Source organism: Kogia breviceps, chromosome 1, assembly GCF_026419965.1.
Source record: "Kogia breviceps isolate mKogBre1 chromosome 1, mKogBre1 haplotype 1, whole genome shotgun sequence".
In the NCBI taxonomy this organism is placed as follows: Eukaryota; Metazoa; Chordata; class Mammalia; order Artiodactyla; family Physeteridae; genus Kogia; species Kogia breviceps.
In genome coordinates, this window is record NC_081310.1 from 66506128 (window position 1) to 66520969 (window position 14842).

Here is a 14842-nt window from a genome sequence, read left to right on the forward strand (position 1 = left end):
GCTCTTCTGTCACCATCCTGAACTTCTTAATTTTTGAGCAAGGAGCCAGCCCTGCGTTTTTATTTTGCTCTGGGCCCTGCCAAGTATATAGCCGGAGCTATTCCCAGGTCGGCCACAAGGGGCAGCAGAAGGATGGTGTTCATATGCTCCAACAGGCATAGGCAGACTCACCTGTTACTCGGGTGTCACTTACCAAGACTGGCTTCTGTCCTGACCGGGACCAGTACAGCATATCCCTTTCCCTTTCTTCCTCTCTACTCTCTTCCCAAAGCGTCTGTTTCTTCTTGTCTTAGCAACCCCGCCTAGTCTTCCTTCATGGCTACTGCGTGGCAGGGGGACAGGGGAGGGGCCAGCAGTGTCCCTTACCTGGTCCCCCCCAACACACACTTTCCTTTTCTTCCCAAGTTCTTCTTTCCATCACCTGGGCTCCAGGCAGGGTCTAGGTCTGGGAGTGCCTCTTCCATTCCTCTGAGATCGTCTCCCCTCCCCTCTCTAAGCCACGGTTATCAATGGACACACTCTGGCACCTGCTTCATGTGCTATTTGTTTAGGAACAGATTGTATCCCGGTGATTACTGCAGGCTCCAGGCTGGGTGGGGGCCGGGGTGGGGACAGGGGAAGTGCAAGGGATGGAAGACTCCTGAGCCTGCTGTCCTTGGTGGCAGTTCCTCTTCACCTCTCTTCCCCTCTGTGCTGGCTCCTCCCACTGTGGACCCAGGACCCTGCAGACTGTGCAGCCGACCTGTCTGCTCTACCTCCCTCCAGCCTCATCAGAAGCTGGCCAATCCAAGAAGGAAAATGAGGCAGGAAGGAGGGACAGTTCCTTGTTCTTTCCCCTTTTCCAACCTCCATGATCCTCTCTGTAACCTTTCCCAGTCGCCTCCCCCAGTAGGGCTGTTAGTAACAATATTTTCAAGCCCTGGAGGGGAGTCTTAATGCATATATTTTAAAATGATATATTATCCAAATTAATTTTCATTGGACTTTGGAATGTATCATTTGATTTTAGATTTTTAACTTTTTTGTTATTGTTGTTGGTAGCAGATTTCCTTTTTTTTTGGTTTAGCTGAGGACTGTAAGAGAACTTGCATTTCCTGAGGACACTGAGCACATATCAGCTGGCGGAAAGACAGACTGGTTTGGAGTTATGTGTTTTATAGAGTCCAAAAATATTAGAACTGGAAGGTGGCTTAGAGAACATCTAGCCCAGTGCTGTCCGATAGAATGCTCCACAATGGTGGAACATGCTACAACTGTCCTGTCCAGTTTGGTGGCCTCTAGCCATGGTGGCTCTTGAGCTGTGGCTAGCGTGACAGAGAAACTGAAATTTTAATTTTATTTAGTTTTAATTAATGAAAATGTAAATAGCCATATATGACTAGCAGCTACTAAATTGGATGGAATAGTTCTCCTTGTTTTATTTCATTCCTTTATCTTATAAATGATTATAACATCAGCTACTGACTGAGCAACTGTTATGTGCCAAGCATTCTCCTAGGTGCTTTAAATATGTGATCTTGTTTAATCCTCCCAGCAATGTGGTATCACTCCACGTTACAGATGGGGAAACTGAGGCCCAGAAAAGTGAAGAGGTCAGTACTGCTCAACCACAGCCATGCGCCAGCCATTCTTTGTTTTCAGGTTACAGCTCTCTTCAAAAGTTCTCCAAGTCCTTTCCCTTCCAGGTCTCACTCTCCCTCTCTGGGATGTCAGGGGAGCTCACAGTGATTTTTCTCAGCCCACAGAGGTGGAGACAACAACGTCTCTCTCCAGACACAGTCATTTCCTGGCTGGTTCCACTGGGGGCCCTTGTCCCCAAGTTCCTTTTGGATCTTTTCTACAGCAGACAGCAAGCCAGGGAGATTCTTCTGCCCTTTGAGCCCTTAACAAGCTCCCTGAGTACATGGGAAGTTCCAGATTCCTCACTCCCTGCAGAAGGAGGCGTTCAAAATTTCCCACTATCCATCTGCATCCCTGCTCACCCGTTACTCCCAATCTAGGAGAGACAAGAAGCTGAGCCCTCCTAGGGGGCAGGTGAGAAGCAGTGCTCACACTAGAGCTTTGCTGCCATCCCACCTGCCTTTGCATCCACACCCCATGCAGCCCTCCGAGGTGGGGGCCTCCTTCTCCCAAAGTAGTTGCCAAGACTCCTGCCCTCCTGCTCCCACTGATTTATTGCTCTCTTCTTCCCCAGACAAAGCCTCTGCTCAGTAGACTCTTATCAGAGTCCGACTGGCCAGTAGGAAGTGAGAGGGGACAGGAGGGGACGTGGAGCAGATGGAACCCACCCATTGGATTCCCTTGTGAGAGGATTCAAGGCTGAGCTCTCCTGCCTCGCACTAGCAATTCAACATCCCAGAGCAGAACAGCACATGTTTCCTGCTCCCACTGTGGTCAGACCACTGGCCTGCCTCTAAGCCACTCCACCAGACAGCCATTCAGTGTCTGGGTGTGAGGTGTCAGCCAGGTACAGTGACAAAGAAGGTCCAGGTTGTAAGCAGTTTGTGTGTGGCTGCCCCTCCACACCTCTGCATCCAGGCAGGTGTGGTCAGACTAACATTTCTGAGTACCTCCCACCCTACATCACACACAGTGCCCAGACCTGTAGCCCATGGGGGTTAGCAGCAAGAGGGTTTGTGACTTTCACCCCTGTGTTCTTGCAGTGGGCCTTGTGGAGCTGTAATCTCCCCCCTGAATCATGAGGCTCTCTTCTCTCCTGGAGATGAGGAGCTGAGGTTGGAGAAGTAGCAGGGACTGGGGACAACCCTAGGAGACAGGAGCTTTGACTTGTCTCTCTTGTCACTATAGCTGGGGCAGTGACTCTCGGCTCCCCTGACTCTGGAGTGGGCCTTGCCTTCTTCCCAGTGCAAGGACCAGAGACCACAGGAGTTTAATTGTTTCCCTGTGTTTACCCCTTCAGGGCATCATCACCTTTCTTCCTCTGCTGTCCAGTCTGGTAGGAAATTTGTGTTGTCTTCTAAACAGGTCACCACTTATTACTACTGTTTCATTCTTAAAACGAGGAAACTGAGGCATGGAAGAGCTTGACGCCCGCAGATTGCTGGATTGGGAGCCAAGAAGGCATGTGTAGCTTTTGAGGGTGTGGAAGGAGGGGCACCAGCCCAGCTGCATTACTCTCCAAACACTCACTTTGTACAGTTCGTTTCCTGGGGATGGGTGGGGTGACGCTGTCTGTGGGACACCAGGACCAAATCTGCTGAGCTAGGGATGAGGAAGGCGGGTTCGAGTGACCTTCCACAGACCTAGAAGCAGACAGCTGGGCTTCCTCAGTCTCTGAAGGGTAGGGGTTTGGGATTTGGCTCAGAGCTTGGCAGTGGGGGTGGGGGGTGGGGGGGTGGTAATTAATTATTGCTCCGCCCGTTACCTCTTGGGCCTCTTTCCAGTCGCTGACTGCCAGGAGAAAGCAGCTTGGAAGCTGAGGGGAGGGGACTGGAGCCCTTTTTCCTCTGCTTCTATCTGGCTTAGCTGGGGGCCACTCAGGGGAAGGATGAGAGAAAGAAAATGTGGAGCTGGAGCTGGAGCCGTAGAGAGCTCCCGTTTCTCCTTTCATTTCCTTTCCCCTTAGCAGGGACAACACAGAGGCACAGGGCAGAGAGCATGAGCCGCCCCAGGGAGCTGGGTTGCCCCAGTTTTCCAAGTTGGGTCAGGGTGTGAGGGGGGAAATGCCTCCGGAGCTGCCTGAGATGATTTCTGTGCCCAGAATGACAGTTCTTAACACCTGGAAGGGCCGACGGTGTTCAGATAGTTAAGGAATGGTCATCCCAGGAATGACACTCAGTAATTTATCAACCAGAAAGGACACTGGCCTGGAGTCCTGGAGGGCCCCAAGGTGTCTCTGGATCACGTGTAGGAAGGGAGGGCCAGTTATTAAAATATTGAAATTCTTCCTTATTGGAAGAGTAGCCCTTTACCAACCAATATGGAAGAACTTCAGCATTTTAATAACTGGCATGGCTATGCCGAATATCCACCCTGTTTATCTTTATTTTTCAGAAGACAAATGGAGTTCCATAAAGTAAAATAATCAGTTTGAAGATAAGATAATCCAAGTTGGAGTAGAAGATCAGCATATGAAGATTCCCCATGAACTTCCCCTGAGTGATATTTGTACTCTCCCCCTCACCAGACACGCACACATACGCATAAACACACAAGCACGCACTCACATACGCACAATGAAACATTGCCCTGACTAAAGAGTACACAAGGCCCTCATACCCTTCCTTACCTGCAGTTGTAAGCTTGAATGTCCAGGCTCAGGTGATTATATAAGTGAGAGACTAGAGAAGGACATCCACATAGGATGGAAGGGAGGAAGCCTGGATCTGGCGTCCTGATTTGTAATTTCCATCCCTTGGCTACTGAGCCAGCTTTTCTGCTTTCTACCTGAGGTAGAGGCCAAGCTCAGGTGAAATCCCCCAGTGTTCCATGATTGGTCATAGCAGGGAAGGAAAAGGTGTTTTGACCCTTTGGGGCAGGGAAGAGGCTGTGAGGACAGGCAGAGTTTAGCAGGAAAGAGAGCAGCCTGGGCCTTATCTCCTAGGCACTCAGCCCAGTAGCCAGCATTTTAGGATGTTCCAAGCTTACTTGGAGAAGACACTCGAATCTTGCCAGTTTGGAAATGACTGTGGCACAGGAGGAGGGCTGGAGCGAGGGCAGGGAGGAGAGAAGAGAGTAAATGCAAGTACAGGGCTGACAGCTGTGTCCCTAGAGCCTGCAGGACTGGTATTTTGATCTGTTGGCAGCATTTGGAAAAAAGACAGTGTCAGGTAGAGGGGCCTTTCCCACTTGCAAATAACTAGAGGTGCCACCAGGGCCGACCCCTTTCGACCTCCTCTTTGTGTGGCTGCAGAGGGATTTGGGTGGGGAGAACTTGGCTCGGAAGTGTATTTTTTCCTAGGAATGACAGGGCTTGGTGGGAGTCTCAGGAATCAGGCACATCAGGATTGTTGAGAATGTAAACCAAGTTGGTTTTTCACTGGGAGAGAAAAGTAGAACACATAAAGCTCCTTGAAAATGATGATGAGATCCAGAGGGGAGGTGGGGAGCAGGAGCCAAAAGTCTCCCCACCTTCGCCTCCTTTGTCGGCTGCAGAAATCCTCCCTGGTGTGTGGACAGTCTGAGCTTGGAATTTGCTAGCTGGGGGAGAAGGAAGTGGGAGGGACGGGCCATAGCAGCCCTCCTTCCCACTCGCCTCAAGTCCTCTCTCCATCTAATGAGCGATAATGCCAGAAGCCAAAGCCTTGTCTGGATGGGAAAGCCTGGCGGGGCTAATTCTCAAGAGCTCTGGGGACACCGCAGCTTGGTGTCCTGCAGATAACCAAGAGGGGCCCAGGGTGGAAGGAGTTGCATGTAACTCTCTAGTCATTCAGTATTTATCACGGTGGGACCTCTGGGTGTCCATCCTGAGTGTGTGGTGCGTGTGTGTACACACATGTGCGGACATGCATGTCTACAAAGAGTCACGAAGACCCGGGTTGATTTTGCTGCTTTTTTTGTTTGTTTGTTTATTTATTTATGGCTGTGTTGGGTCTTCGTTTCTGTGTGAGGGCTTTCTCTAGTTGTGGAAAGCGGGGGCCACTCTTCATTGTGGTGCGCGGGCTTCTCACTATCGCAGCCTCTCTTGTTGCGGAGCACAGGCTCCAGACGCGCAGTCTCAGTAGTTGTGGCTCACGGGCCCAGTTGCTCTGCGGCATGTGGGATCTTCTCGGACCAGGGCTCGAACCCGTGTCCCCTGCATTGGCAGGCAGATTCTCAACCACTGCGCCACCAGGGAAGCCCCGATTTTGCTGCTTTTGACTGCGCAGTGCCAGGTATCACTCCAGATAGATACTGATTCTTGGGGAGGATGTTTGGAGATGAATCATTACACAGTTCCCTTCGTAGTGAGGCTGTCACTAGCGCCTGCAGGTGTCTGTAGAACTGTAGAAAAACCCAAACTAGATGGAGGATAAATGCTTGGAAAATGAAGAGGATCTACCTCTTTTCTTTGTAATTTATTGGTTTCCGCACTTCTGGAATGCCAGTCCCCGCATTCCCAGCCCCTGCTCCATCCACTGCCATCTTAAGCCTGAGACTGTGTGTTTTTCATTTTCTAGCTCCAGTACCTAGCAGATTTCTTGATTTGGCTTTTTTAAAATATTTAAATATTTATTTATTTATTTGTCTGGTTGAGCTGGGTCTTAGTTGCAGCAGGCCTTAGTTGTGGCATGTGGGCTCCTTAGTTACGGCACATGGGCTCCTTAGTTGTGGCATGTGAACTCTTAATTGCAGCATGCATGTGGGATCTAGTTCCCTAATCCAGGCCCCCTGCATTGGGAGTGTGGAGTCTTATCTACTGCGCCACCAGGGGAGTCCCTCTTGATTTGTTTTGTTTTGTTTTTTTAACATCTTTATTGGAGTATAACTGTTTTACGATGGTGTGTTAGTTTCTGCTTTACAACAAAGTGAATCAGTTATACATATACATATGTTCCCATATCTCTTCCCTCTTGCGTCTCCCTCCCTCCCACCCTCCCTCTTGATTTGTTTTTAAGCAGAATAATCATAGCCGTTATCTCTTGTGCATAAAACATTTCACATTTTGAAAGTTTCCAGTTATTATTTCATAGAATTAGAAAGTACCTCATTTGCATGTGAGAAAACTAAGGGCCAAAGAAGTCAAGTCACCCTCACGTTGGACCTTGGACTGAAAGCCTGGTGTTGCCAATTCTCTTCTCACTGACGGCACTGCCATCGGGGCCACCTTCGTAGGTACCGTGGATAGGGGAACACCTAGTGGGCAGCTCGGGAGTTTAGGGATGCTCCTGCCTTCATAGCAAAATCTCCTTTATGGCTTGAGATTCCCCCTTCCCTTGGGTGGAATTCAAGAAGTCCATTTGGAGATGGATTCATAACCATTTGTTCTTGAGAAATGGAGGCCTTTGACATCCCAAAAGAAAGGGAAGAGGAGAGAAAAAAAAACTGATTACCTGTCCCTGTTTCCCTTTTTTAATGTTCCATACCTGGTAAGTTCTTCCTGGTGTCTAACCTAATGAAAACCTGTCATCTGTGCAGTTTAGTGGCAAAGGAAAAAAACTCCAGCCAGGCATTCTGTGTGCTCACTTAATCCTGAGGATTTCAGAGCTCTCAACAAGCAGGGGAAACCCTTGAGCCTTCCTTCCTCCTCCTGTGCTATCTTCAGTGGGCATGGGAGAAGTAATTTAACTTGCAAGTTAAGCAAAGGCTGTGGGAGGCCCCTGAGCTCAAATTAAAGGGAAAAGGGATATTTTTGCCTTCTAGAGGAAGAAAACTCATTTCCCAATGCACCTCCACCCCTCCTCCTGTGCAGATGAGCTTAATTTTCTTCCCCTCCTAATGAAGATGGATCAAAGCCAAGCTATATATTCAAGGGGGAGCCAGGCAAGGGAGCTAAGTGAAGGGGTGAGAGAGCTGCTCTCATGGAGAGGAAGTAATTAATTTTAAGAGAGAGCAAAGATAGGGAAGCCCTTGGTAATAGAATGTCAAACTCCAAATGCAGGTGGCTAAAAATGGAGCTTCTTTTGTTCATTCATTCATTCACTTATTCATTCAACAAATATTTATTGGGTACCTACTGTGCACAGGCAGAGACCCCAGGCAGGCATCAGGAGAGGACCCAGCTCTCCATAACCACAGCAGGACTCCAGTAACTGGATTAGGGATGGGGAGAGGTGGGATCTGGAAAGTGAAGCCACTTGTCATCAGGTTAAAGCATTTGCAGAAGTACCACTAGTGGCAGGTTAGCTAGCACCAGGGGAAAACAGACCTCAGCGTGGTCCCTTCAGCTGCATGAGAGAAGTAAAATAACCTTTTGGAGAGCACCTTTCCATAGCCGAGGATGCTGAATATATTGACCTTTTGGATTTAGGATTAGTTGCTTAAATATCAGCAGCTGTTGACCCCAGCTATATCCACCCAGCTTGTCTCATCACGGGCTAAATAATTATGTTGTCCTTTTCCATTCACTGATTGCTTTGTTCTCTGACTGAGTTCTGTCCTCAATCCAAAAAATTAGATTAGCTCCACCCTTTCAGTATCTGTTGACATCATAAAATTGCCATAACAACAGACTATGATGTCAACAGAGTGCCTGGTGCTGCTGAAAGGAGCCACATTGGTCAGAAAGGATTCTGTCATCCAAAGATAAAAATGGAATGATATCAAAAGCCAGAGGAACTGAAATTTGATATCAAAAAAGAACATCTCGGCAGTATAAGATAACAGTGGGTCTGGAGCTTCCTTTCCTGGAACCCTTCACAAACAAACAAGGCACTTACTGAGACTGACTGGAGAGCAGGCTCGCCTGGAGGCAGGGGCTTGGAAGAGATGACCTTCAGAAGCCCCTGGCATGGAGGGCCCTAAGACACAGAGGACATTAGGAAAAGGGGAGATGTGACCATCTTCGATCTCTGGAGAATTCAGAGTAGCTAACAACGATGCAAACCGCCCTGCCCCAAGCAGATCTGACAGTTTCCAGCTGGAATTTAGTATTGCATCTGGGCAGATTTACAAAAATAAACACATGGTGACCCCCTCTGAGCCTCATTTGCTACCCTCTACCTCATAAGATTTGGGAAGAAGCTTTTCTTCCATTTCACCCAAGCGGAGAAGCCAGTCCTCGCCACCAGCTGTGGCTCCATAACACCCACGCCCATGTGCTTCACTTGCTCCTCATCTGCTGGGCCACCCCAAGCGGAGGGCAGGCAACCTGGGGCTGTGTCTAAAGGGAGTGTGTAGGGGGATGCTGCAGACAAGCTTCGTGTTCATTATGCTCCTGTCCGTACAGAAGGCTGGGCAGGCTGGGAGGAGAGAGAGCTTCCCGGCATCGGCAGCAACAACAATAGCAGCACGTGAATCTGGAGCCTCATTTAACCCTTGTGCCCACTGGGTCGAAAGGGTCTCTCTGAAGCAAGTGGATTTCAGCCCAAGGGCCTGTGTTCTGGGCTAGGAGTTGGGGAGGCAGGGAGGGCTGTCTTCCTGCAGGTTGGGCTGGCATGGGTTTCTGCCGTGCAGATGGGAATGCAGCCCCAGACTCCTCCGTCCGCCCAGCTACTCTGCATCCGTAGCTCGACGAGGTCAGACTACCTGGAAGTTGTACACCTGCTCCGTGTACTCCGTCTCTCCGTTTTTGCATTTTCTCCTTGGGCACCTGAACTGAGAAGATGTCATCCCCTGCTCACTTATTCTGCCTCTGGCACTCTGCCGGGCAGTGTTCTGTCTGAATGCTGGGAAGCTGCAGACCTCCTAGGGCACCTGGGCACCCCTACCACCACCCAGGGAGAGGCCCTCCCCCTTCCCGGTGCTGGAGCCAGGAGGAGGGGAACGGGCAGCGCCTGCCGCTGCCACGTGCGCCTGGAGCTCAGCCACGGCACTGCAAGCCGGACTGGAGGACTTACTTCTCAGAGGGATGGTACGAGCAGGGTGGCTGGTGGGTCCTCTGAGGCTGCCAAACAGGGGACAAAGCTGCCAAAAAGATGTTGAAGTTTCGAGCTGATCGACGGGTCAGGTAGGGATTTCTTCAGTGGACTGAGGCAAGTGAAGTGAGAGCTGAGTTGGCAGGTCACTGGATCCGGGGGCGTCAGAGTGAGGGGCCTGCCCGATGTGACCTGGAGAAGGGAGAGCAGTTAGGTCAATGGTTGCTGCATTGCAGTGCTTGCAAAGGGGAAGCTGTTTTCAAATTGGTAGCGCCGGGATGGAGCAAGGACATCATCTGTAGGGGTTGCTCGGTAGGAGAGTCTGGGGCAGGAAGAAATTTGGTGTCCTCTGAAAGACTTGTGCCAGCTGACAGCAGACTGTGTGTGTGCCTCTGTGTGTACCTGTCTCTCCGTCCATCTATCCATCTGTACCAGTGCCTGCAGGAAAGGTTCCAGCAGAGTTAGCACAGGGAACGTGTACAGCAGAATGGGCCGAAGGGGACAGAATGGGTGGAGGGGTGTCAGGGAGGCAGGTGCTCTGTGGTGCCTCAAGGATCTTAGCTGCCACAGACTGCCTGCCCCCACCCCTAGATGAGGCAGAGCCAGGGATGAGGGTGACTGGAAACAGCTACTGTTCCTTGCAAAGATCCCCTGTGGTTAAGTTGAGGAGAGCATCCTTACTGGACCTGGGAAGAAGGGAGGAGTAGAGTTTGAGAAGCAGGGAGCAGGTTATCAATGTGCTAGAGTTAGAACCCAGACCAAATAGACACTGGCCAGATTTAGGGTCCTGGCTGCAAAACCAGATTTCCACAGAGGCTGTGGCCACTGCCCACTGGGCTTCTATCTCCCACATGTCTTTGGATTCGATCTGAACGTGACTGGTTTGGAAGCTGAAAAAAATACCCTCTGATATGATCTTTAGCTTCAGCAGACATCTTAAGGGCTGGGAAGCATCCTCGGCTATGGAAAGGTGCTCTCCAAAAGGTTATTTTACTTCTCTCATGCAGCTGAAGGGACCACGCTGAGGTCTGTTTTCCCCTGGTGCTAGCTAACCTGCCACTTGCCAAGCAGAGCGCTGGCCCTTTGCTGTGGGAGTGCGTGGTGGCCTGGTATTAAGACCCACAAGCCGCCGTGCAGCCTTGGTAGGCTCTGTGCAGGCACCAGCTTCTGGGGGTGGACTGAGCATGCTCTGGGCTCTCACAGTATCTCCCAAGAGGGGTAGGTGAAGAGGACCTTAAAATTGTTCCAGCCCCCCACTGGCTGCACGCTTGAATCTCCCACAGCTTTCTTGCCAGGTGGCCCTCTGCTTTCAGAATCCATCTCAAACTGCTGCCATTTATGGCTTAGACCCTCTGCACCAGCCCCTCCCTAAGCTCCGTCTGCTGCCCTTCCTTCCTTACCTCCCTGCAGAGCCACCGGGAGCTAGCCTGGCAGCCAGCCAGCCAGAAGAGCCACAGCTCCCAAGGGAGCCTCCCATCTGCCTCTGCACAGACCCCCGGCCCTGGCCCACGTTCGCCCCTGCTTCCCGGCAGGCTGTCCGCACTACCCTGCCTGGCCACAGCATCCCTTAATTAGATCTGACTGAGACCCAGCACTCACCTCAATGCTGGACAGCTCCTGAGGTGTCGGCTAGTCAGGTAGCCCCTAGACGGGGAGACCCTGGACTTGGGGTGTGAGTGGGGCCCAGCCCAAACTCAAGGATGGAATTTCTGGTTGTCTCATTTCATTTGAAGAAAGAGATAGAGCTGGAGAGGAAGAAGTCCAAGGTTGCAAGAGAATTCTTTTAGCAAATAATGAGTGAGCGGTTTTTATGTGGAGCCCTGGCAGGAGTTGTCCCTGGGAGGGAACCAGCCAAACACCAAGTCTTGACTATTGGAGCCCCTCCCCGCCCCCCACATACATGCCCAGGATGGCCACTGAAAGGGTTAAGTGGGGTTTCTTTCCAGCCTGGGGATCTCTAGTAAGTAATTAACACTGTCAGAAAGACACCTTCCTAAGGAACCTCCGTACTGTTCTCCATAGTGGCTGTATCAATTTACATTCCCACCAGCAGTGCAAGAGTGTTCCCTTTTCTCCACACCCTCTCCAGCATTTATTGTTTCTAGATTTTTTGATGATGGCCATTCTGACCGGTGTGAGATGATATCTCACTGTAGTTTTGATTTGCATTTCTCTAATGATTAATGATGTTGAGCATTCTTTCATGTGTTTGTTGGCAATCTGTATATCTTCTTTGGAGATATGTCTATTTAGGTCTTCTGCCCATTTTTGGATTGGGTTGTTTGTTTTTTTTGTTATTGAGCTGCATGAGTTGCTTATAAATTTTGGAGATTAATCCTTTGTCAGTTGCCACTACTGGGCATATACCCTGAGAAAACCATAATTCAAAAAGAGTCATGTACCAAAATGTTCATTGCAGCTCTATTTACAATAGCCAGGACATGGAAGCAATGTAAGTGTCTATCAACAGATGAATGGGTAAAGAAGATGTGGCACATATATACAATGGAATATTACTCAGCCATAAAAAGAAACGAAACTGAGTTATTTGTAGTGAAGTGGATAGACCTAGAGTCTGTCATACAGAGTGAAGTAAGTCAGAAGGAGAAAAACAAATACCGTAGGCTAACACATATATATGGAATCTAAGAAAAAAAAATGTCATGAAGAGACTAGGGGTAGGACGGGAATAAAACACAGACCTACTAGAGCATGGCCTTGAGAATATGGGGAGGGGGAAAGGTAAGCTGTGATGAAGTGAGAGTGGCATGGACATATATACACTACCAAATGTAGGGTGGATAGCTAGTGGGAAGCAGCCGAATAGCACAGGGAGATCAGCTTGGTGCTTTGTGACCACCTAGAGGGGTGGGATAGGGAGGGTGGGAGGAAGGGAGATGCAAGAGGGAAGAGATATGGGAACATATGTATATGTATGGCTGATTAACTTTGTTGTAAAGCAGAAACTAACACACCATTGTAAAGCAATTATACTCCAATAAAGATGCTTAAAAAAAAAAAAGACACCTTCCTGCCCCATCCCCTCCCCTCCCCTCCCCTCCCCTCCCCAAATGACCTTCTGCAGCCCAGCCCTCTGTCTTGCTGCTTATGGCCCCACTGGAGGACAGAGCAACAAGCTCCTGTGTGGTCACCATCCCTGTCACTGCCTAGGGCCTGTCCACCCTTTAGCCTGTGTCTCTGCCTTCTTCGTCTTGACCACAGCTTCTCCCTCTCTCTTTTGCCTCCACAGCCATAATGAAAGACGGAACACATTTCTACACCCACTGACCGGCCAGGTCCCAGAGGAAAACAAAAAGTTTGACTTGAAAATGTACGTTTACCGCTTACTTGCTGTTTGGCCTTTCGGTCCTTCACCACCACCATCCTGCTGCCTCTGTGAAGCTAGGAAGAGGAGGGGAGTGGGGGTCAGAAAGGAGAGCAGGAAAGGTTTAGGTTGCTCACCTCAGTTCTGAGAGCTGGAAACTCCTGAGACCCATCTGGCTTGATACACTCAACCACTTTTTCTGGAATCTTGCAGGTCCCAGGTTGGTGCATCCCATGGGCTGAGCTAAAGGAGTGAGACATGTCTGAGGCTGGCATATCAATCACCTGGGGCCTCTGAGGAGGGTAGTGAGGGAATCTGCTATGACCACGAGAGCCAAATGGTAATTCCTCTGGTCTTGGCTCAGTAAATGAAAGGAAAAAAAGATAATTAAATGACTCTCATAGTCTGAGTTCCAGAGTCCTAGGGTCTAGGTTTTTAAGATAAATTTGCAGGAAAAAAAGAGGAGACTGTCCAGGGTTACTGGCATATAATCTCAGAAAAGCAGAGGCAGCCGCTGAGAGGGTCCCTTGGGAGCACTGAGGGGACCTAATTTGTGCTGAATGCTGAGACAGTGAACGACAGGGTTGGAAAAAGGGATGGGTGGCACCCATTGTTTCTTGGTCTCACTAGTCACTTCTTTTTTGGTCAACTTGAAATCAGATCGACCTTGGACATGTCCAATAAAGCAGGTGGGAAACGCCCAACTACCGCCAACAGTGACCTATCCAACCACAACATGGTGTCCGAGGTCCCTCCAGAGCGGCCCAGTGTCCGGGTAAGTCTGGTCCCCCACGCAAGCTGTTGGGGAGGAATCCTAGGCAACGTATTAGGCTGCTTACTTTTCTCTGCAGGTCCCAAAGAGCAGGTGACATGATGCAGGAAGTGGAGAGTGGGGGCGGAAGAGGGCTCAGACCAGAACCATACAGAAGACCAACATCTAGACCAGGGACTCTCAACCTTAGCACTATTAGCATTGGGGCTGGATAATTCTTTGTGGTGTGGGAACATTCTTTCTCTGTAGGATGTTGAGCAGCGGCCCTGGCCTCTACCCACTAGATGCCAGTAGCCCCCACCCTGTGACACCAAAAATGTCTCCAGACATTGTCAAATGCCCCCTGTGGGACAAAATTGCCCCACCCTCACTGAGAACCACTGATCTAGGGGGACAGCGAAAGAAGAATAACTCATGAAGAACATGGCAATTGGGCTCTCAGAAAGGAGGAGGAAGGAAAAGACCATCAGGAGGAAGTAATCAGAGAAGAATGTTGCAGAGAGGTCCAGTAAGATAAGGGCTAAAAGTATCCATGGGGTTTAGCAACATCGTGGTAATTGGAGACCCTGATAAGAGCAGTTCAGTGGTGTGAAGAGGGCAGAAGACAAAGACAAGCTGCAAGAGGGCTTAAGAGGAGATGGGAGGGCAGATACAGGACACTGAGGAGTAGAAAACTGCTCTTCTAAGAAACTAGATAATAAATGGTAGTGTAGTCATACAATGGAGGACTCTCCAAAAATTAAAAATGGACTGGAGCAAGATGTATAACAAGGATGAATCTTAAAAACATAATGGTGAGGAAAAAGCAAGTTGTAGGATATGAAAAACATGGTATCATTTATGTAAAATGTACAAACATGAAAAGTGATTCAGGGCTTCCCTGGTGGCGCAGTGGTTGTCCGCCTGCCGATGCAGGGGACACGGGTTCGTGCCCCGGTCCAGGAGGATCCCACATGCCACGGAGCGGCTGGGCCCATGAGCCATGGCCACTGAGCCTGTGCTCCGCAACGGGAGGGGCCACAGCAGTGAGAGGCCCGCGTACCACACACACAAAAAAGTAATTCAGCGTTTTTATAGATAAACTTGCAGTACAAGCATATAACCATGGACAGGCATACTAACTTGTGGTCAGTGGTCACCTCTAGGGAGGAAGAAAAGGTAATGAGATTGGGGGGGTGCTCAAAGGGAGTTTCAGCTCTATTTGTCATGTTTTATCAGGGAAAGAAAACAACATGCAGTGGTGATTTAGTCCCTACTTTTCTGAAATGTTTGAAATATTTCAAAAATTTT

The 14842-nt window shown here is 49.7% G+C and overlaps 1 protein-coding gene across 4 annotated transcripts in view; it reads left to right on the forward strand.

Moving 5' to 3' along the window:
- The window catches only part of PLEKHA6 (pleckstrin homology domain containing A6), a 140331-nt gene that overhangs the window by 82127 nt on the left and 43362 nt on the right, over positions 1-14842 (forward strand). For all 4 annotated transcript variants that reach the window (XM_059044762.2, XM_067033437.1, XM_059044778.2 and 1 more), the window contains 2 exons: positions 12706-12786; positions 13441-13555. In XM_059044762.2, the coding sequence (XP_058900745.1) occupies positions 12706-12786; positions 13441-13555 (196 nt within the window). The remainder of the gene's footprint in view (positions 1-12705; positions 12787-13440; positions 13556-14842) is intronic.